Here is a 24,026-nt window from a genome sequence, read left to right as displayed (position 1 = left end):
CTAGGTGTGCCTTTGCCCAACTAAGGGTTGATGCTCCAACTATGCAATGGATTTCTGCAATGTACTTCATGTTGATCTACACAGCTTAGGACCTGGGTTGCTTAAAGGACTTCCTTCTCCTATATGAGCCTACTTGTTCATTAAGATGTCTCCTATGTCCCACCAACAACTGAGCTGTGTTTGGCTAAGGCAATGAGAGGGCCGTTCTCTGTGACCACACAGAAACTCTGGAAGCCCCAGTTAGGAAGGCCTACCTTGTTCCTTCTCTGATGGCCTCCCGTTGCTGGGTGAAGGGTTTTCTTTGTTTCAGTCAAATTGTTAGTTTTAATCTCCATAGAATGTTGGTTTTTACAGATTTTACATCTGTTTTCTTTACCCCTTGCTATTATTTATTTATATTATATTTTAGTGTTTTATTGCACTGTAAGTGACATTTTCTTGGAAAAGTAGGATACAACCTCTAATAATAGACTAAATTTGAATTGTGAAAATGGTGGGTGTCATGGGCTGAGCCCATGGTTCCTTTAAGAGAACATCTTTTGCTTCATCCTAGGAAGAGGGAGTGGGGTTTCTTTGTGTCTGAAAAGGGAGTAGCAAGAGAAATACCAAGGCTGTGCTGGGCGAGAAGTGCCTGGCATCTGATAATGCCTCCCTGGGCTGGAACCGGGGAGAGTAACAGTTTGCAGCTGTGCAATGTCTGGGAGCATTCCCCCTTCCCGTCAGGAGAGGTGTGGGTTGCTATGGGGTTTCTATTGGTCAGGGTGGTTCTGGTGACAAAGGGGGTCCCAGAAAGGGATAAAAGGCCTAGGCACCTAGGGGTCTGGTCTCTTTCCTGTGGGTGTCAGGAGTCCAGCATGTGTATGGTGAGTCAGAGCATCCAGGCCGGGCCAGCTGGATTGCGGAGGCTCCACACGGCTGCTGAGGGAAGGAGTCTTAATTTGAGTGGCGTGAAACCAAGTCAGAGTGAGCAACATGAGGCTGAGTCGCAGAGTTATATGTGTTTGTTTTTAGTTTAGGTTTGGGTACAATTGGGCAAGGGACCTTGCTGGAGTTACGGCTGGTGGGTGGTAAAAGTGAGTGCGAATCCTATTAGACTTGAGCGTGTTAAGGGGGGGTATAAGGTATTAGTCCCTGCTGTCCTAAGTGTGTCATTCCTTTGTCCGTGTTTCCCCCCCAAACCTCTTAAGTGTTTACCTTAATGTGTGGAGCCTTGTGGGAGTGTGTGGTGTAAAGAATAAAAGTGTTTGGTCCCTATTTCTGGAGTGTGGCGTGTTTCCTTGAGAACCTAGACTACAATGGGTTAACAAGCAGCAGTGAAGGGGCGTGAGTCTGGGCTGGCTGAGTCAGACCCCCCCCCTTCTTCGGCCAGGGAGTTGCTGAGTCAAATCGAGTGATTCCACTACAGTGGGCAGGAAAAGCTTTCCTTTCCTCATTGCCTCCACCAAAATTGGCTTTTCCTAATTTTAAATGGGCCACTGGGCTACTAGTACATATCTGCATGTAATGTATAGCTTGGCCTTAAGCAGGAATATTTGAACATGTATTTCCCACATGCAAGCTTGACTCTGTAGCCCAGGGTGGGAACCTCAAGCCTTAATCTGGCCCATGGATAGTAGGGCATCCTCCACAGGCTGCTACTGGTGGCCTGGAGGTGACCAAGGGCTTGGGGAGGAGGCAGGTAAAGGTAACTATCTTTAATCTGTGTTTAGAGGTAAGAAAGGGATTCCCTTGCACACTGCTTGCTCTCTTAATGGGGATGGGGAGTAATGCACATGACCCTTGTTATATTTGGCCACAGATCAGAAATTACAATGGATTTCCTCCTTCATGTGCTTCTTGTCAGGCAATCCCTGTCCATCAGGCAATCACACATTGACCCTGTTCAGACATGCTAAGTCATGGTGGTTAAGCATTTTCAGCTAAACGTTATTGCTTAGTGTATCATGTGAACCTTTCCTAACCATGGTGGCTACATAAACACGATTTAAATACACTATTTGCTGCAAAAGGGTTAGCAGCCTAACCATGGCTTAGCATGACATCTGAACATGCTGATTCTGACAAACTGACATGGGACACCCAAATCAGTGAGACTTCTTTATTGCAGGAAATCTCACTGCAAAAGCTTAATGGTTACATGCTTCAGAAATTATATAGCTGATGATCAGTAGCTATAGGCTCTAACAAATTCCAGAACAGTCAAAAGCTAATCACTGCAACTGTGACTGGGATCCTCATTAACGTGGTTTCCCCATTGACATCTCTACAATTCTGAACACAAGGAAGGGACTCGGGATTTCTAGTGAAATCCAATCCAGGCAATCCATACATGGTGTCCCAAACCCCAGACAAGGAATGGGAATGATTCCTGGCATAATCCCAACAGCAAGCAAAGGGGTAAATTCTTTAAATGCTTAAACAAAACCACACCCACAGAGAGTTCAGTCTTTTGCTGGTAACTCTAGGCTACATGGTCAAGGCCTATCAAGACCAAGGGAAGGGTAAACCCACAGAAGCAAGGAATGCCATACCACCTCTTTCACAATTCGATGCCGCATGAGTCCAGGCAGAGGAAAGTCCAAAAGTTGTAGATCAAACTCAGTCTGTCAGTACAGTAAGCTGATGACAAGCAAAGACACATAATCCACAGCAAATGTTCAAGTCTATGGAACACCTCACACTACTTTTCATGGCAAGTCCTTAGCCATCCAAACTTTTAATTAGGAGTGTCTGCCTCCAGAGGCTCAGATGGTGATGGATCCAAACCATCACATGGGCAATGCAGATGTGATGTTCCTAGCAAAGGCTCCTCGCTTTTGCATTAGTTTAAATGGGAAGGTGCAGCTGTAAGATACCTCCTCCAGAGCCCAGACGCCTTGACAGACAAGTGCTTTTGGCCTTTCAGCAACGCCCATGTCCAAACAAGGCAGCATTGCTCAGGCCTTGTGCAATGATGGTTCAATCTCAATGACTCTTCTGCAAACCCCACCCCGCTTCTATCAGGTTCTCATGGAGAGCTTCCAGACTCCCAGCTTGTAAAGGCCAACTCCGCAGGTGAATGGGGGGAATAGAGCGACTCCCACCTGCTCTACTCTGAGAATACTGACAGAGATAAACTCACACAGATTCTGACATTACACAGGTAAGGCTGAAATAGGTCCAGAACCTTCCAGACTACTTCTAATTAAATCTTATCTAAAAACTACAAGGCCCCACTGAAACTGGGTCCTGACACTGCCTACTCCAAGGGAAGCTCAGAGGATGGCAACAAGAGAGAGGGCCTTTTCAGTGGTGGCCCCCCCGACTGTGGAATGATCTCCCCGATGAGGCTCACCTGGCACCAACATTGTTATCTTTCAGGCGCCAGGTCAAGACTTTCCTCTTCTCCCAGGCATTTAACGCTAAGTTTGTTTTTTAATGGACCCCAGAATTGTTGTTTTAAATGGATCTTGCTGTTTTTATGCTGTTGTTTTTATGTCTCTGATGGTTTTTAAATTTTGTATACTTTTAATGTTTACTGTGTTTAGCTTTTGTGAACCGCCCAGAGAGCTTTGGCTGTGGAGCGGTATATAAATTCAATAAAATAAATAAATAAATAAATAAATAACATTCCAATTACGGCATGAGACGTGTGTGAAAGAAAGGAACTCACCAAATGCTTGCAGGACTGGTTTCTGCAATTACCTGCTTAGTCTATTTCTCTGTGTAGTGAGAGGCACGGAGCTCTGTGCCTCTCTGCACAGTGAAAGGAAAAGTGGGCAAGGGTGGATGATGTTATGGGAGGGGGATGGACTTTGGGGTGGACATCATCTGGTCTGCTGGCTTGGTCCGGGTGGGAGCAATCCAACCCCTGGACCAATATAAATCCCCCACCCTGTTTTAGTTTGTCTCCAGATGTTGTTAAGCACACATGAAGTTCTCTCGTGAGTTAAATTATTGAGTTACTTTAGTGATAGGAGCTGCTCTGGGGAAATACTATAAATGTCCTACTGTGGTATTAAAGACAATGGGGAAGCCTTTGTGTAACATGAAATGGCTTTCATTTTGGTTATTCTGCAGGGGGACAACAAGAATTTGAGGTTAGATTTGTAATGGCATTTGAGAATTCCTTTGTACATTTGGTTGTCCTAGATCACCCAGTTTTCCTCTCTGCCCCCCCAAAAAGAAGCTGGTGTTGTTTGCCATGTTTTAGAATACCAAAGAGCTCTTTTGTTTCTTTGGGAACTGAGGTAGACGTGCTATGGGAACTGATATTGCAGTGAAGAATGGACTGGTTGATGTAAGTAAGAGCAGCTGTGCTCTGCTGAACCTACTTCGGAGTGGCAGACTAATATGATAGGCTGCTTGATAGCTGACATTGTGATACTATGTTTTTGTGTTGGGTTATATTTATAACCTTAGGTTATAAATGGTGTAGAAAAGCTATGCTTCAAGTAAACAAATTACTCCCTTGGTTCCCTGAGCAACTTCTACAAGTCTGCTTGTTAGCTATCCATCATGTGTTTACAATACACAAAATTGCACAGGAGTAATAGACACTGCTTAATTTTGAATACTTGAACTATAGCTAATTTAATACATTTAGAGTTATGTTTAAATATTAGACTGTTTAACCCACAGAGGAAGAATTAAAATTTAAAAGCTGTTATATGTTTAATGTTAGACTTTTCTTGGTTACATTTTATACTATAATAATTGTGTGAAACATAACTAGTTAAATATTCAGAATTGTCCCTCCCTCCCCCAGCCAAATTGGAAAGTCCATGTGAATACTTTTTATATTATTGCCATATATACTTAATCTTGCCTGCAGGAGTTCATATGGAAAAGTCATTCATATGATGTGACTGTCATGATGAGTTACTTAACTGCATATGGTGCATCAATTTGTCGTGTCAGATCTGAATTGAAGATTTTCTGAATTGTGCTCTGACTAGATATCACTATTCTCTTTTTAAAAAGTAAATTGTTTAGCTCTTCCCCTCAAATAAGATGCCATCTAGCAAGTTTCTTGTAAAGTTGTCATTTTGTGTCAGTGGCTTCCCCCACAAGAAAGATGGTTCCTTGATAATACAGTTGAGTTATTTTGGGTATTACTTATATTATAAAATGGAATGTCTTTGATAGTTTAAGTAAGACTTTGGCATAAAAACATAAATTCTATAATTGTCTTTACATTTGCTAAATAATTCCAAGTAAATTTTATATTTTATTTGCGATCTTCAGGGGAGCGTGCCCATGCTTATCTAGCCAAAATCTTTACACAAACACACAAAAGAGAGGAATTAGCAAAGTTTGGAACTCAGAGGTTTGCAGAAGTACAAAACAAACTTTAGAAAAGAACCCTAACAGGAGTGGTGGGGTGAGAAACAGCCCAATGAGGATTGAGTATATTCGGTGCCCACGGAATGCTGAATGACTGTTAAGACAAAAACAAACAAACAAAACAACCCCTGAAAAGTAGGTGGAAGAGAAAATGAAATGGAGTGTCTGGAAAAGAAGTATAGAGGAAGAGACAAGTAGGGCTTCTCTACATTTAAATTTTTATTTATTTATTTATTTATTGCATTTTTATACCGCCCGATAGCCGAAGCTCCCTTAGTTTAATTCCGCTACCTTACCGAGGCTATCTGCATTCGCTTTCTTTCTTTGATGTGATCTGCAGCATTACATGGGCAGCCATGTGCTCAATTGACTTTACTGAAACAGCACTATCGAATGACATAATTATAGCGCAACACTGGGCTATTGAAGGTGTCCCTAGGAGTAATCACCTCAGTACTTTTTTTTCACAGTACTTCACGGTACTGAAAAAGGATGGAGGGCTTCATCCTATCCTGGACTTACGCCTTCTCAACACTCACCTGAAACCAAGAAAATTCAGGATGGTTTCATTAGCTTCAGTTATTCCAGTCCTGTGAAGAGGAGAATGGCTTGCATCCATTGATCTCTACAATGCCTATTTTCATATCACAGTGGAGGGCTCATATTGCTAGTACTTAAGCTTCATAATTGGGCATCATATCTACCAATACAGGACTCTTCCCTTCGGCATTTCTACGGCCCGGAGAGTTTTCTTGAAGTGTATGTCTGTAGTATGTGCTTTCCTCTGACTCAATGGTGTTGAGAAATATCCTTACCTGGATGATTGACTCTTGGTGGCATCAACAAGGCAAAGGCTGCAGGAATTGATGGATGCCACCTGTTCTCTTCTGCAGGACCTGGGTCTTTATATTAATTATGAGAAGTCACAATTACAACCTTTGCAGGTGATCCACTTTATTGGAGGCATACTAGATTTGATAGCTGCTTGAGCATTCCTACTGGCCGATCAATCTCGACTTATAGTATATCAGGCAATGGAACTTCAGCATCAACCGCTTACGTCAGCCTTCAAAATACGTCTCCTAGGCCTTATGGCATCCATTACGGCCACACATCTCCAAATGAGACCGCTGCAGTCATGGTTCAGCATTTCAATGTGCAAACGGATTCAAGAAAGACTTGCCTCCCCTACCTCCCGACGTAGTCCATTCTCTTGCCTGGTGGACCGTAATAGACAATTTGACAGGAGGAGTACCATTCCATCAGTGTCAACCATCGAGGACCTTGACAACAGACACCTCAATGAGCGGCTGGGGCCCCCACTCTGGGACATTGAGGATTCATGGTCTATGGTCCAATATAGAGGCCAAGGACCATATAAATATTCTAGAGCTTTGAGCAGTCCAAAGAGTGCTTAGGGCATTTGAGACAGTCTTATTGGGGCAGTCTTATTGGTTGCGCTATACTTCGTACAAGTAGCCTCAGACAACACAACAGTTACAGCCTACCTAAACAAGGAAGTAGGGACCAGGTCAAGGGAACTATGGACACTCACAATGGATATTCTGAATTGGTGTATACGAAGAGGAATAAGGATTACTGCGGTCCACATCACAGGGGTCGACAATATATTAGCGGATCGACTCAGTTGGTCTCAACACCTTTCTCACGAGTGGCAGATCGACAAAACAGTCCTACTAGAACTTTTTGAAATCTGGGAAAGACCAGACATAGACTTATTTGTGACGGAAACCAACAGAGTGATTCCACTGCAACCGTGCGGGGTTAGAGAAGGAGGTTACAAGGGAGGTTACCCGATCAAAAAATGAGATCAAATTAGTCTGACAGGATTTGTTCCTGACAAATCCATGCTGGCTTCTAGTAATCACTGCATTGTTTTCAAGGTGCTTACAGAAGTCAAATAGGAAAAGCCAATTTTGGTGGAGGCAATGAGGAAAGGAAAGCTTTTCCTGCACACTGTAGTGGAATAACTCCATTTGACTCAGCGACTCCCTGGCCAGAGAAGTGGGGGTCTGACTCAGCCAGCCCAGACACACGCCCCTTCACTGCCACTTTTAACCCTTTGGGAGTCTAGGTTCTCAAGGAACGACACCACACAGGAGATAGGGATCAAACACCTTTATTCTTCACACAAACACACTTCCTTAAGGGTCCACACATTAAGGTGACACATAAGAGGTTTGGGGGAAAAACACGGACAAAGGAATGACACACTCCGGACAGGAGGGACTAATATCTCCCCCTCCCCCTTTAAACACTCAGACCAATTGGATTCACACTCACTCTCCACTAACCACCCACCAGCTGTAAATCCGCAAGGTCCCTTGCCCCAGTACCCAAACCTAAACTAAAACAAACAAACACTTAGCACTGCGACTCAACCTCTGATGCTCACTTCGACTCGGCTATCCGCCACTGGAACTAAACTCCTTCCCTCGGTGCCATGCGGAGCTCCACCATCCAGCCAGACTGGCCTGCGTGCTCCTTGCTCACACACCCACAGGAAAGAGACCGGACCCTTGAGTGCCCAAGCTTTTTTCTTTTTCTGGGACCCCCTTGATCACCAGACCCACCCTGACCAATTGAAACCCCTTAGCAACCCGCACCTCACCTGAAGGGAGGGGGGAATGCTCCCAGACATTGCACAGCTGCAACTTGTTACTCTCCCCCGGTACCAGCCCGAGGAGGCATTATCAGATGCCAGGCACTTCTTGTGAAAGCCTGGCCTTGGCATTTAGCTTGCTACTCCCTTCTGGACACAAAGAAACCCATCTACTTTTCTCTGGGATAAAGCAAAGATGCTTTCTTAAAGGGACCATGGGCCCAGCCCCTGACACCGACCTGTCAACGTTATGACTAATGGCTTTGAGAACATAACTTGTCATTTGGTACCAATCTCCCATAGTCTACAGACAGTCTTGAATGCTTCTAGGAAGCCAGCAACAAGAAAATCATATGATCGTAAATGGACAGTTTTTACTGCCTGTGCTTGGGATAACCATTTTAATCCCAGTTCTGCTGCTCTGTAACAAATCTTGTTATTTTTTGTTAAAATTATCTGAAAAAGGGCTGACTACATCTTTGATTCAACTTTACTTATCGGCTATCTCATCATTCCACCCTCCTACTGATAGTTTCACAGTTTTTTCACACCCTTTAGCAAAACGTTTTCTTAAGGGACTGAATAATTTAGCATTGCCCACTCGATCACCTGTACCAGCTTGAAGCATTTTGGTGGTGTATTGAAGGCTTTGTTATCAAAATCATTTGATCCCTTGGTGACAGTGGATCTCCGCTTGCTCTCTTGGAAAACTGCCTTTCTAATAGCAGTCATCTCCACTCGTTGAGCTAGTGAACTCTTGGCTCCGCACATTGACGCTCCATATCTAACTTTTCACAGGTATGAAGTCGTCTTACGTCCTGATATTGCTTTCCTCCCTAAAGTCGTTTCTGATTTACATTTAAACCAGGACATTATTTTACCTGCCTTTTTTGCTTCTCCTTCCTCAAAGCTTGAAATCACTTTACGCATGCTCACTGTTAGGAGGGCTTTAGCTTTTTATAAAGATAGGACAAACTCATTCAGGAAATCATCTCGTATATTTGTCTGTCGAGACAGTGGAAAGGGATGCCTGTTTCATCACAACGTCTGGCAACCTGGATAGTTAGCACCGTTACCCTTGCATACCAACTAGCTAACCTTTCCCTGACAGAGCTAGTATGGGCACACTTGACCAGAGCAGTGGCAACATCAGTTGCTTTTGGAAAGGGCGTACCAAATCCAGATCTTTGTTGAGTGGTGACTTGGTCAAAACCATCAACTTTTGTGAGGCACTATCGCTTGGACACAAGAGCTTGAGCTGATTGCTCATTTGGCAGAGTGGTTTTGTCTTCAATACTGACACTGACCCTCCTCCGGTAAGTCAGCTTGCTAATCGCCCATATCTGCGATGCACAGAGATCACGAAGAAGAAAGACAGGTTGCTTACCTGTAACTGGAGTTCTTCGAGTGGTCATCTGTGCATTTACACAACCCACCCACCATCCCCTCGTGGTGTCAATGTGTCAGTTGATGCCGAGAGATAACTTCTCGGTTCCGAGGCCACAATGACGGTCTCCAGGAACTGAGGAGATTAGGGTGGGAACCCCTTTGATCATGTGCAGTACTGTGTGGGGAGGGGTTCTCACCCCAAACGCCTCAGCAATCGAAGTTTCCTGAATGAGGCTCCGCGCAGGCGCAGAGCCCATATGCGTGAATGCACAGATGACCACTTGAAAAACTCCAGTTACAGGTAAGCAACCTGTCTTTTGCAAGCATCCTTCTGTTCAACACCAGTTGTATCCAACGTTAATTCTGCTTGGAGTATACCCATTAAAATGAATGGGACTTTACTTAGGCTAATATTGAATGAACCCATTGAACACAACCCATTATTTTCATTGACATTTTAAAAACTACAATCTTTTGTCTTTCCTGTTGTGTTTAAATTTATTGTGAGACTGTGACAGTTTAACCATAATCAATAAGTCTCAGATTCTCTGGTCCTAATCCACCTTTTTAGGTATTTCAGTAATCTTTCATTTTGAAGTGATGACCAAGTGAGCTGCTGTTAGTAAGTTCTGAATTAGGTTTTCTTTAAAATGGAAGCAGCTAATTATCACCATTTATATATTCTAGCGGCATTATTAATGGATCAGAACTCAGTTCCTACTTAGCTATTTTTGTAATATTTGTGTTGAATTCAATAGGTTACATCCTATGTATCATTTCTCAAATTCTGCATCTAAGAATAAGTCCATCTAAAAATAAGTCTTGTTTGTTAAATAACAAAAAGTTAACACTTCAAGATATTTATTTTATATTGACAGATAATGACTTAAAGATGCCAGACCATATCTCTTTTCATTTCATTTATTATATTTCTATACCACCCCATAGCCAAAGCGCTTTTTGTTCCTTTTTGGTCATATAGATTGTTTTAGTACCCTGCATTTCCTGAGAATTATCTGATATATTTGTGAAACCAGTTCTTTACTCACCAAGAGTGTTTCCAGATTGGCAGCTTCTAGTGCTACCAATTAAATGACCATGTGCAGCCATCCCAACTTTTCCTTTTTAACAGATTTTTGGTTGGAAAGAAAAAAAGATGGGTGTAGTGGTGGGGAAAGGTTACAAGTTTTCTGAACTTCTCATATAATTCTGTGAATGAGGCAGGTCAATTGCGTGATCTGCAATTGACCTGCCTCAGTGTAGTTGTAGTGGCTAAATTGTTGGACTGGGAGTCGGGAGACCCAGGTTCTTGTCCCCACTCGGCCATGGAAACCACTGGGTGACTTTGGGCCAGTCACAGACTCTCAGCCCAACCCACCTCACAGGGTTGTTGTTGTGAGGATAAAATGGAAAGGATGATGATGATTATGTATGCTGCCTTGGGTTCCTTGGAGAAAAAAAGGCGGGATATAAATGTAATAAATAAATAAATAAATAAATGATAAAACCTTGTTCGGAAGCACCCCAAGTCATCCACTTGAAATATATTCAAAAGACATTAACAGCGCAATCCTTTATATGTCTACTCAGAAGTAAGACCCATTGGGTTCACTAGGCATAATACTAGATAAGTCAATACAGGACTGCAGCCGAAGACTTCAGCCTTATACCTACACACCAATGGGTAAGTCCCATTGAACTAGGCAGGACTTACTTCTGAAGAGGCGTGTTTAGGATTGCAGGGTAACGGTAATTTGTAAGAGTAGTAGGGAATTCCAACCATGGTCAGGAAATCTCTGAAGATAGTTGTAACATTTCATTTTTCTAACTAGTTTTTAAAGTAGATTTGTATCATGTATTTCCATTCTTGTGGTAACAAACATTTTTGTAAAAACAGTAAATGCCCAGGAAATTCTTTTGAATTTTTTGAATAAACAAGAAGTGTAATCTGGAATAACATTACATTACTAAAGAGTACCCAGAACTCAGCAACAATTCCAAAATTAGTCTCTTTTACCCGTAATTATAATGTTTTGGAGAGTAAATGAAGAATTGAAATGGCTTTCTCCCACGATTCCATTTAGCAGGTGGTGATAAAAGCTTTGATTTTGTTTGAAGCATGTTGTTTTATGTAATTTTACTTTGTTATAGCAGCTGTCACCCTTTACATACTTATTTTCCTATTCACTTGATGAAGGTGACAAAGTTTATCTTTGGAGTAAAAAATGTCCTTATTTAGAAAGCATTTGCATTCATAAGATATAAATGCTTCTAATGCCATAAAATCCTATTAGACCATCATTATTGGGCCCTCGATTTTATTAAATTCCCTGCAGTATATTTCTTGATTAAAATTCTCAAATAGTGTTCGAGGCTTTTCTCAGTATTGAATTTGAAACTTCCATTTGCACAGGCAATATACCTTTTTGATTGCTAAATACTGGGAGGAAATGCAGATGATTTTCTCTCTAATGTCCTGAGGGTGAGCTTTCCCAGGGTGTATAGTAGCTGCTGTAGAAGAATGTACGCTAGATAAACTTGTGGTGTGACACAGCATAGCAATATTTTGAACATTTTATTTGAACTTTAACACAGTCAATCCTTTGGGATGTTGGTAAACAGGGCCAGCATGAGGGTTCTGGCTCGCCGGCTCCTTGTTATTACTGCCTGTTCCCCAGCCCTCTCAAAGCAAGCAAGCAGGCAGTGAGAAGAATCAGGAAGAACAATAATCTGCATGCTTGGCTGCTGTGGACTGGCCCAGAGAGAAAGGCAAGAGAATAGGCAGTGGCAACAGTGATGAAAAGGACGAAGTGGGCATATTTGGGGCTGAGGGAGGAGGGGCGGTCACTGAGAGCTTCTTGGCCAAGGGCCTTCCAAAGCCTGAAAGCAGCACTGTAGACATGTCGTTCACATTTTAGCTTAAAACGTTTTTACACAGAAAAGCAAATGTTGAAAAGAGGCTTATCTTGAATTCTATTCCGCAACAGTTAATTGATTTATTGATCATTCTTAGTCTGTCAGCTGAATGCAACGTACAAGTTAATATCGAAAATAAATTACATAGCAGAACACTCACTGTTTCTATGTTTCTTGCAAGGTGTTCAGCTTCAGAACAAAACATTAAATATAGAAAACTTACTCAGCCTTTTTTTAGTGTTTTTTTTTTAAAAAAAACAAAAAACCTGCATGTTGTCTGGGGGCCAATGTACACTAGTGTTTTATCCCAGGGGGTGTCTTGACAACCTCACTTTGCCGCTTGTTCCCTCAAAGCCCTGTGGCATCGCAGCTGTGGGGCGGGAGCAGCAAATCTCCATAGCAGGAGGGAGCACGGGCTTTCTGACTGAAAAGCTATAGCTTTTGCAGTCAGCAGCGCTGGCAGCCATTCAGCTAGTTGAGCCTGCCCTCTGCCCGGCCTTCTCATGCTTCCCCTGACCATTCCTAGGCCTCAATCCGCCCTTAGAACGCCCTCAGCCTCAACACTGACTGACAGGAGAAAGAAGGTGGTGACTTTGGTGCAAAGGAAAAAGTCGTGGAAAGTCAGCGACTTTTAAAAAGTGCAGTTTGGGGGAGGAAAGCCTGTGACTGCAAGTTGACGGCTGCATCGTATAAACAAGGCAGCTCCAACTCTCAGCCCCCACAGGCCAAACGGCATATAGACAAGCTCCCAATATTGTAACGTCTGGCTCACTCATTCACACAGCATATGATGCAGTCTCCAACCTGTTATCCTGATGCTATTTCTTCCTAAATATCCAGTTTTCCTGAAACAACTCTTTTCAGTGATTGCTGCTTCTGTGCATTACCAGGTCATGTGTGCTAATCTACAGCAGTATAACTCCTAGTAATGAGAATGGTTTTCAAGCTGTAGAACCTGTTATGCCACATTCTCCCCCTCGCTTTCTCCCTTCCTCCTCCTCCCCTTCCCTGCTTTTTCCTCCCACAGATTTTGATAACTTCCAGCTGCTTAGATAGATGGATGGACAGCTTGACTGCTAGCAGGTTTGGGGTTCCTACGTCTCCATTGAGTGCTGTGGAGGATTACCATGAAAAAAGGAAGGAAGGAGGAGGGAAAATGAAATTAAAAGAAAAGAAGTGGAATTTCTTTGCCTAGTGGGATCAGGGCCTGCAAAGGGTTGAATTCTAAAAGAAGAGTTTTCAGGGTTGTTAGGGAGCCATGTTTTCTGATTTGAGCTGAACTCACGTGGGAGGTGGGAGGATTTACTGGCAGGAAATCCTTGATTTTTAAAAAAGTTGTGCAGCTATGAATAACCACACTATATATTTTTTCAACCTGCGTTCCTGCACAGCTGCAGAGGTATGCATGCAAGTTCCTGACTTCTTTTTTTAAAAAAGAAACCTGAAATGGCAGCATGACCTCCCAACTTCTCCCACAATTGCAGTGGTATAAACACAAAAGATAAAATGCATGACCTTTCAGACTCCTCCTTCTTCTCCCATAATTACAACTTTATGGATTGATTGAGTGCATTATAAGCACAGCGAATCCTGAGCTATTCAATAATATGTACCCACAGAACAGCATTTGCATTTGGGAAAAAAAGCCACCATAGCAGCTTCCCTGAATATTAGCTCTGCTTAGCCAGTGCAACCATTATAATAGTGGCAAATACACTGACACCAGATTCTGTTGCTAAAATGCCATATTTCTTCGATTGTAAGAAGCCATCGATTATAAGACGCACACTAATTTCAGTACCACCAACAGAAAAAAAAACCCTAAGACACACCCGCGATTCTAAGACGCACCCCATTTTTAGAGATGTTTATATGGGAAAAAAGTGCGTCTTTGAATCGAAGAAATAGGGTATATCAAATTGATCAGTTTTGGCTGCCAGCATTCTATGAATATATCTGCATGGATTTGCTAGGCTCTTGCACTATGAGAACAGCACCTTATTTATGGAGCATGAAATACTGTATCAGGAAAAGGATCCCACAAGAAACTTTTCATGTGACTTCGCACCCAAAACATAAAACCATCACATCTAAAACAATATATCTATAATAAGTTAACTAATTACAGTTATGAGAGTAATGATGGTTTATTTATGTGGTTAACTTAGATGGTTCTCATTTGGTGTTTAAACAGCTGTGGGTTTTTAAAAAAAATAATATCCACCTTTTTAAAAGGAGCGTTTATGTAACCTAGGTTGACATCACAAATGCGGTAAATAGTTTTGCCCACATGTATGGGGATTGCCAGTGCTTAGTAGTTTTCTGTGAATTCCATTAATCATTACTATAAATCATTCTGTAGTCTGATTTTTTTTTTTGATAATCTGCTGAAGCATGCAATTGGAAAATACGATTGAGTCAGACCTGTTGGGTTTCATTTTGTTTCGTTTTTTTGTTTTTGAAGGAATTGTTTCTAAACATACTTGTACTTATAAAAAGCATTTACGCTACTATTAAATTATAATGCAGTGTTCTTTTTATTTGTTATATAGCATTATGCCAGTATATACAGGCCTCTAAAGCCCAAGATGGTGGTGGCCGTTTCATTTCAAGTTCAGCAGAAGGTAAAACAAAATCAGGGAAAAATAATCAAAACTTTGATTCAGATGGATATTTCTTTTCTAGTGTTTCTATTCCTTGACCACTTTGTGCCTTCTAGATTTCCCTTCACAGCTGATCTCTGTAACAGATGATGGATTCCAAGCTTAAATACAAAATAAAGCTATTAACATTGGTGTTGTGTGCATTCAAACTTTTTGCTTAGCTTTTGCATTGTTTACCTATCTTTGCATTTCCTAGATTACTTTTAAAACAGGGTTTTTTTGGTCAGCAAATAAACAAGCAAAATTCTGAAACAAATGGAGGCAATAAAATAGCTTGAGTTGTACTTATTTAAAGAAATGCACAGATAGATAATTGTATGCAAATTACTATCAGTACTATAACTTCATTCTATCTATTTTCTCTTGCTAATCAGTACTTTGCATTTCCTGTTTCTCTAAAGGAAATATTTGAACTTAATCCTATTGCTTCCTAATAATGTGCTTTCTCGCATCTACTCAAAGAAGCTTGACTTAAAATATTCTGATTGACTGCACTCATTTTTCAATTTTAGGGGAAAATTTTGAACAAACTCCACTAAGGCGCACGTTCAAGTCCAAAGTTCTTGCTCGTTATCCTGAAAATGTGGAATGGAATCCTTTTGACCAGGATGCAGTAGGAATGGTTGGTAACTTGTTATATTCTTCATTTCCATTGTTGCTCTTGCATTACTATGGTTTAGTTCAGGCAAAGAACATAAGAACAACCGTATTGGATCACACCAAATGCCTGCCTAGTCCAGCATTCTCATTCCACAGTGGCCAACCATGGGCCAATGAGAAGCCTACAAATAGGGCACATGTGCAACAGTCCCTCCCATCTGTTTTCTGCAGTAACTGGAATTGAGAGGCATACTGCCTCTGATAGTGGAGATAATATACAGCCATCATAACTAGTAGACATTGAAAGCCTTATCCTCTGGACTATATTATTCTTGCTAGTGTATGGCACAAGATGGCTTAGCTGCTATTATATCATAAACTTCAAACTACTACCCACCCATCCACCCACCTAGCTACATTGAGATATTTGAGCTTGAAGCTTCACACCTAGGGCCAAACTACATTATGGCAGCAGATTTGTCAATTAAAATATAGATCAACTCCAGTCACATAGAGAAGGGGAAGAGCGGTCCATTTTGAAAAGCAAAAAGAGCATGTGGATGAGTAAAGAATCCACTCCCATCAGTCTGGACCTTATTTGCCTATAATCTGTTCTGCTAGGTGCTTTTCTCCATAGCTGAATTCCGATACTGGAAGTATGCTTGTCTGAGAGAAAACCACTTAAGGACAGGGCTTCAGAGAGGTTAGCCATCAGTAGTGGTGGGCAGAGCTCTGTACTCTTCCATCTGTACTTTGCTTTTGTGTGTTAAGACTGAAGACTCCACCCCGTCTTCTACATGAGTGGGCCAAAATTTGTTTTTAATACATGTGGCAATTTAGAGCATAATTTTGCAGTTTTTACCTGTAGGGGGAAGTATAAATTATGCTGTTGCAGAATCTATTTTCTCAATGATAGCATTATTTCCTTTTCAGAATTTATTGCTGAGACAAACTAAGAACATCTCTCCTTCTATCAGTATTTTCCTTTATTTGCAGAGGAAAAAGTATTCTAAGAATTTGAAAAGTTTACTATAAATTGTGAAAATAGGTTTTTATCAAAAATCATATATAAAAACTGGAGAAAATTTGTAGTATAAAATATGATTGGATTTTGAAAATTTAATATACAGAACAATTCTATATAAGACTACTTAGAAGTAAGTTCCATTGAGTTGAATGGGGCTTACTCCCAGGTAAGTGGGTACAGGTTTGCAGGCATAAGTTAGAATCCAATTATGCCCTTCTCCATCTGCTCTAGCAGGTTTGGGGGACCCTTCCTCAGAACAGTATGGAGGGTGGCACAGATAGCTACAGTGGAAACAGGGAGTTGGTGAAAAGTGCCTCCCTCTTGCAATCAGAAATGCTATCACAAGCAAAGGGCACAATTGGATTCAGCCCACTATATCCTAATTTATAATTAGTTTGAACATAAAAGAAACTTCTTATAAAATGGACACACAATTGTCATCCTTGGAAAATATTGAAAATACATAACTGAGTGTTAATGGTTGCCTTTTTATCTTGTGGTCATTATGCATTAAAGTTGGCATTTTTTTATTTCTTTATTTTGGAAAATGATAACTGAAACGATATCAAATATGTATTGACTGTACTGATCATATTGTTTTTGTTTTTAGCTGCCCTGGAAGCACTTGTATGCTGAAGATGTGGGATATAAACTTAATAACTAATAATACATGTTTCCTTAATATTGTATAACATGAAAAATTGCATAAATTAGTCCTAATTCTTTGACCAGTTGCTAGGTTAATTCTTGCCACGCATTGACAAAGAATTCCCCAAAACAGGAATGGTTACAAAAAGTCTCAATGAAGATGTTGTTAGTTAATGCAATGAAGATCCCAAGTTAAATTCATAACATTAAGTATAGTTCGTGTCCTATTGGAAAATATGTGCCAAAATTATTAAAGTAAGCAATACCTAATTTTGTTCTTCAATCTCTTTCCACTCCCACAGCTCTGTATGCCTAAGGGTTTATCTTTCAAGACACAAGCTGATGCCAGAGAACCTCAGTTCCATTCGTTTATAATTACCCGTGAAGACGGCTCACGGACATTTGGATTTTCTCTGACATTTTATGAGGAAGTTACCAGCAAACAAATCTGTAGTGCAATGCAGACATTGTATCATATGCACAATGCGGAATATGATATTCTTCATACTCCACCTACAAATGATAAAGATAACTGTAGCACCATAGAAGACTGTAATGGCACTTCTGTATCAAAGCTACAGCGATTTAATTCATATGATATTAGTAGAGACACTCTCTATGTCTCTAAGTGCATTTGTCTGATAACTCCAATGTCTTTCATGAAGGCATGTAGGAAAGTCCTTGAGCAACTTCACCAAGCTGTAACTTCACCTCAGCCACCACCGTTACCTTTGGAAAGCTTTATCTACAACATACTCTATGAAGTTCCTCTCCCTCCAGCAGGGAGATCCCTAAAATTTTCAGGGGTTTATGGACCAATTATCTGCCAGAGGCCGAGCACCAATGAATTGCCATTATTTGACTTCCCAGTTAAAGAAGTTTTTGAGTTACTTGGAGTGGAGAATATGGTTCAACTCTTCACCTGTGCTCTTTTGGAATTTCAGATACTGCTTTATTCACAGCGTGAGTATAGTCTCCAGAGCTATCTCAATGGGTGGGGAAAATGTGGGCTAGAAATTGGTTGTTGTTGTTGGTCTTGGGTAAGCTAGTGGCCCAGATTGAAAAAGATAACTGTTTTTCTCTCTTCTTTTCTCTTATCAAATAAAGAATGTAGATCTGATCTTGTCTCAGAGCTGTTTCACATGTCACACAGAATGTATATATTTGAGTCACCCCCTGCTTGTTTTAGAATTCTGTGGAAGGAAGGAAAGTCCCTCCTATGTGCCTAGTATAATCTGAGAGAGCTGTAAAGACTCACAGGTATTGGCATATTTATTGCTTGCTTTGCTTCATGTTGAAGTAGAGGAGCCATCGGTGCTTTTGGAGGTGTCCCAGCTGGCACCTACAGCACATACTTTTTAAAAAAGAACCGCTACTCCTCTCTTAGGCAAAAAAAGCTGCTCACAGAGTAATAAGCAAGGTATAGCTACTTTCAAGAAGTTTTGGCTGCTAGACAAGAAATGGAAGGATTGGTATACATGGCTCTGTTATTCCTTCACATCCATCAGTGTTGGAATCCTACTTGTGAATCTCCTTCCTTTTTCTGTAAACAATATATAATGAAATGCAAATATGCCCTTGATTACTTTTTAAGGTGAAAGAATAATAGCTAAAGTGTGCCAAACTAAATCCATACATCTCTGTATATTGTAAGTAAATATACTGATGACCTCCATGCCAGTGTCTAGGGAAGGCACTGGGTTGCTGCTCTATTCCTACAGTGTTTCTGCATTGGGATTATATATGTGACCTCTGTTGCTGTTGTGAAAACAATGACAACTTCTATTTGCATGTGCTGCTTCATATAAAATGGTGCCTGCATGAGAGATTGGAATTGGCAGCAGCCTTATGTGGTCCTAAGGCACTTGTGTGAAGGCAACCATTAAATCTGAACTGGCATACATTTTAAATTCAGAGGAAAAGAGGGGGCTAGGGGAGTAGAAAGTACTGTGACATGACTGGCGAAGAAGAGCATTGCCAACCTCCTTATGTGTGTTAGATAAAGCAATGGCAGATTCTTTCTCGAATACCAGACAAAAGCTTATTAAACTGAAGCAATAAAAGGACTTGAATAGAAAATGTACACCAAAAATGTAAGCCTATTTCAGGCTTTTAGATGCATTTATATCTGACCCTTCCTGTCTGCAAATCTTGGGGTGCTTTTGTACCCAGCTTGTTCTCTAGAGTTTTATTCTATTCTAATCCAACCAATGTTCTGTGCAGAAGGACACTGTTTTGCAGGCTGTCATCCAGGGCTAGAGGCATGGTTTACCACATACATTGACCTCACAGATGTTTGTGCTCTATCTTTTTTGGCATCATCAAAATGATCAGACTCTAGTCCACCCAGGAGGGTCTAGTCACTTAAATTTACTCTAGTGACATTCCCCCCAATATTTTGTGGGGCTAAATCTTGTATTATCACTGTGCTCCTGGGCCACTTGTGGACTCTACAGCAAACAATGGGAAACAGAAGCAGGAGGGTGCCAGTGTGCTTACGTGCTGCTAGTGGGTTTACCAAAAGCCTCTGGTTAACCACTGTGGGCACAGAATGCAGACTAGGACTTTGGTCTGGTCCAGCATGGCTCTTCTTCTTATGTTCTGGCATCAAGACTGCCAGTCCTTCTGGAGAGCTCAGAGGATCTTGAGACTCTTTGGGGTTGGGGTCTTCTTGTTCTTGCTCTAATTCCCTCCTCCAAAGTGCTAAAATTATCTTAAGGCTTGAGAATTTATAGTCTTTCTGAGTCCACTAAACCATATAAACATTTAGCAATTATCAGAACTGAACCAAGGAGTTGAGGATTCTTGAGACTTTTATAGTATTCTAGAGATGTTTACAGTCCAATCCTTAGACTTTGGTAGCTGTGTTTGGATGGTAGCTGACACGTCGCAACTCCATTGGGGGATGCATATTCATAATGGCAGCTGCACACACCCGGCAGTGCCATGGCTCATCATGGATTAAATAACCCACAGTGAGCTCGGCAAGTCAAGCAAACTGGATTTTTGGCCAGAGTAGGTTTGAAGTGATAAAACCTCTGTGTATAAATAAATCACTGCTGTACTTTATTGAAATAATTTGATATAATGAGGAAAAAGTGCTATATAAAAACTAAAGGTGCACAAACACATCCACTGAGGATCATAGAATAGTAGAGTTGGAAGGGGCCTATAAGGCCATCGAGTCCAACCCCCTGCTCAATACAGGAATCCACCTTAAAGCACACTTGACAGATGGCTGTCCAGGATGCAGTGACTGAAGGTGGTGGATTCCTGTGGAAATGCAATAGTGTTAAGGAGAATGGGAAGTTGGCACGTGCTTCACATATCCTCTTCATAGGTACTCTCAAAATAAACTTTGTTCTCTGCATGGTGTTTTGTAGTAAAAATGTTTTGTTTTATCTTTAGTTGCCACAGAGAAACTCTTAACTGATCTTTTTAGAATCACTGTATTGTGTAACGCCTTGGGTTTGTATTGTGTAACGCCTTGCGTAACACCTTGGGGTTGAATGAAGTTTCATTCCAATCATGCTTTCATGATGGTTCTCAAGTCCTTTTCTAATTGATTTCCTGCTTTTCAGATTACCAGAGACTGATGACTGTGGCAGAGACAATCACGGCACTCATGTTTCCATTCCAGTGGCAGCATGTGTATGTTCCCATCCTTCCAGCCTCTCTCCTGCATTTTCTAGATGCTCCCGTCCCTTATTTGATGGGCTTGCACTCCAACGGACTGGATGACCGGTCTAAGCTGGAGCTCCCTCAAGAGGTGAGAAAAGTTTTACTAGAGCTAGATTTCACTAGTGGCTAAACAAGTTACAAAGAGAAAGAGCTGAATTAGTTTTAGACCTCCCTGTGCAATATAATAGTCTCTGGAACAATCCTTGGTTTGGTCTGGGGTAGATTTGGTATAGGCATAAAACTGTTTCCAGAAATATTGTCCACAATCTTCCAAGTCTATTGTTTAGCTATAAAGGCTAGTAACTTACTTTAAAAATGGAAGGTAATTTCTCAGGATATTGCATTTTGATCAATACCAAATACAGTTTAAGCCAACTACTGGAGATTCTTGGTTGGATTACTCTATTGAGAGTGTCCTGAAGTGGAGTTCTGCGCAGAATATTCCTGCTGGTGAAAAGGGAGTGGGAGGCAATCTCTGCCAATTCCTCACTCCCTCTGCATCTTCCTGTGCTGCCTTCCCCACTGTTCTGGATCGTCCCCTAACCCTGTGGAACACATTTTTGGGAGACATAGGAGACTGCAGGGGGGAGGAAGGAAATGGCAGATTCCCTTCTCCTGCATTCATCCAATTCCATTAGATGAAAAGCCCCCTGCTAATGGAAAGGGGCCCTTTGCTTTGCTAGATACATCCCAATGTCACCATTCATCTACAGAAGTTTTGTAGCCCACCCTTTTGCTAGGAATATTGATTCAATATTATGTTCACAGAAATAGAACAGAGCTCATCCAGGGATGGGGGAGAGTTGTGTGTATATATAAATATATAGCTTTACAGTCACACTAGGTGAAGGGACTAAATCTTCTAAATGTTTTGTATGAAGTGATGGTGAGCAGAAGTGACTGCTGTACAGACCTAACATATCTTTAAATGGTTTTTTTTGTATTGCTTGTAGGATTTTGGTGATAAATAATTGCTGAAATAATTAGGAACACCAGCTTTCATTTAAATAGCCCATATCTATCTTTGGAGAATAAGACTTCTAAAAATAACACAGCAGCAATGGCTTAGTGGTCCATCTTCTCTGCTTATGAGTTGTCTTTGAAAATCTCCCATCTTTTCTATCTGATTCCTTTATTTTTTTGCTTGTTTACTCCCATTTCTCATCTTGCCTTATGCTTCTTCCTGTCACTTCAATTATTGTTTTTAAAAAAGCTATGATAATTGTGTTAAATCTGGTGGGATAGGAAGTTTTGAAATAAAACTGGGTTTTGAAATAAAAGTGTAGTCTTGTGTTGGAGTCAACCCAGTGGATATGGGTTATGTTCATAGTGTAAAGACATAGATTGTAAGCCTGTGGGCAGGGACTATTCAAGAAATACTTTTGTAAGCCGCCGTGAGAGCCTTTTTTGGCTGAATGGCGGCATAAAAATGCTTAAATAAAAATAAAATAAATAAATAAATTTAACCTTTGTAATTGTCTGATTTTGATTTTTTTTGCAGCAAAGAATTATTGTTGTGGTAATCAACAATTCTTCTGTGTCTTCCAAGTGTCCTTTTGGAAAGTGCAGACTACTTTCCTTCCTGTGTTTCAAGTAAAGCTGAAAGGAAAGGGATGTGTGTATTTCCTCTTAATCCATTGTGACCAAGCATTATGCTATATTAACACTAGTGAGCATTTTATAAGGGAGTCAAGGAAGTATCTTTGAAGTAAAGCTCTTTGATTTCTGTGGAATTTACTCCCATGTAAAGGATTATAATTTAATCCTCTCCAGTAGGCAATTATTCCACTTTCTGTTTCAGGTTCTAGCTGCTGCTTCGTTATTGTTATTTTCTATATACTGTACAAAATAAAGACAATATGGGCATATTATAATATAATATCATAATATGATATTATATTATAATATAATATTATATGCACATTGACTTGGTCCACATGATCACTACAGCTTCAACAAGCCACGGTGGCTTGTATAAGACACGGTGCATGGCTTTTTGGAGGGTTAAACAACCCTCAAATAACTCATGGGCTGCTGTTGGATTATTTGAGGGTTGTTTAACCATCTAACAAGCCATTTTGCCTGGATTTTTAAAGCCACGGTGATCATGCAAGTCAGCCTAGTATGTCATTAGAAGTTTTAATTCTGCTCATGGTTGCTTTTATGTCTCTTCTAACATTCATTTCAGGCAAATTTGTGCTTTGTGGATATAGACAACCACTATGTTGAGCTGCCAGAAGACTTGCCTCAATTTCCAAATAAACTTGAATTTATTCAGGAAGTCTCTGAGGTCCTTATGGCTTTTGGGATTCCCCCTGAGGGAAATTTACATTGTAGTGAAAGTGCCTCCAAAATGAAAAGTCTCAGGACATGCGATATAGTCTCTGATAAGAGAAATGGGAACATAGGAGGACCAACTTTAAATTCTTATGAACTATTGAAAGAAAATGAAACCATAGCAAGACTTCAAGCACTTGTTAAAAGAACAGGCGTGAGCCTAGAAAAGGTAAGTTACATAATGCTTATGGGACCTTCAGAATAGAACAGTATATGACTGAGTTAAGATTGTTTTGGGAATTATGTAGTCACTGCCCTGTTTGAATTGTAGCACTTTTAACTCTTCTTCTATAAGGCTGATTTCTGCTTGTATGGTCAGAATATTATTCCCATAAGTTTTTTTTAGGAGTAAAGACAATCTGCATGAGAATTGCAAGGGTAAGCTTTTGATCAGGGATGGACAAAACACAGTCTGCAGCTGCATGTAGCCCCTCTGCCCTTTTTTGCAGTCCCCACTGCCACCCCAAAGGTGGCTCTTTGCTGCCAAAATTCGGTGGTGCAGAAGAAAAAAGGGCCTTCTCCCCCCCTTTTTTAAAGTAAGTTTGCCACCCAAATTTGGCAGCTGGTTTGAAAGAAAATCAGCCCTTTTTGGCTGCTGTACCACCAAGGCAGAGGTGCAGACCTCTGTAGGCTAAGCTATAAAATGTGTATATAGTATAAATCTTCCTTATCTTGATTGTTCTGCATTTAAAATTGTTATGTTTGAAGTTTGACATGGAATAATATCTGGAAATCGGATGCTGGTGATGCCAGTAAACTATTTTTTTCCAGACTTACAAAAATAAAGCCACATCAGTGAAAACAAAACGTATGGTCT

General features: G+C 40.9%; 1 protein-coding gene across 5 annotated transcripts in view; it reads left to right on the top strand.

Annotated features, from left to right (window-relative positions):
• Nucleotides 1-24,026, top strand: part of DENND5A (DENN domain containing 5A) — a 69,697-nt gene that overhangs the window by 8,840 nt on the left and 36,831 nt on the right. For 3 of the 5 annotated variants that reach the window (XM_063117272.1, XM_063117270.1, XM_063117274.1), the window contains exons 2-6: nucleotides 14,806-14,877; nucleotides 15,429-15,538; nucleotides 17,494-18,154; nucleotides 20,773-20,960; nucleotides 23,061-23,378. In XM_063117272.1, the coding sequence (XP_062973342.1) occupies nucleotides 14,806-14,877; nucleotides 15,429-15,538; nucleotides 17,494-18,154; nucleotides 20,773-20,960; nucleotides 23,061-23,378 (1,349 nt within the window). The remainder of the gene's footprint in view (nucleotides 1-14,805; nucleotides 14,878-15,428; nucleotides 15,539-17,493; nucleotides 18,155-20,772; nucleotides 20,961-23,060; nucleotides 23,379-24,026) is intronic. The other 2 variants (XM_063117273.1, XM_063117271.1) reach the window with 1 other exon arrangement.

This window comes from Elgaria multicarinata, chromosome 2 (genome assembly GCF_023053635.1).
Source record: "Elgaria multicarinata webbii isolate HBS135686 ecotype San Diego chromosome 2, rElgMul1.1.pri, whole genome shotgun sequence".
In the NCBI taxonomy this organism is placed as follows: Eukaryota; Metazoa; Chordata; class Lepidosauria; order Squamata; family Anguidae; genus Elgaria; species Elgaria multicarinata.
Note: the sequence above shows the minus strand (reverse complement) of the source record. Positions and strands in the feature narration are given on the sequence as shown.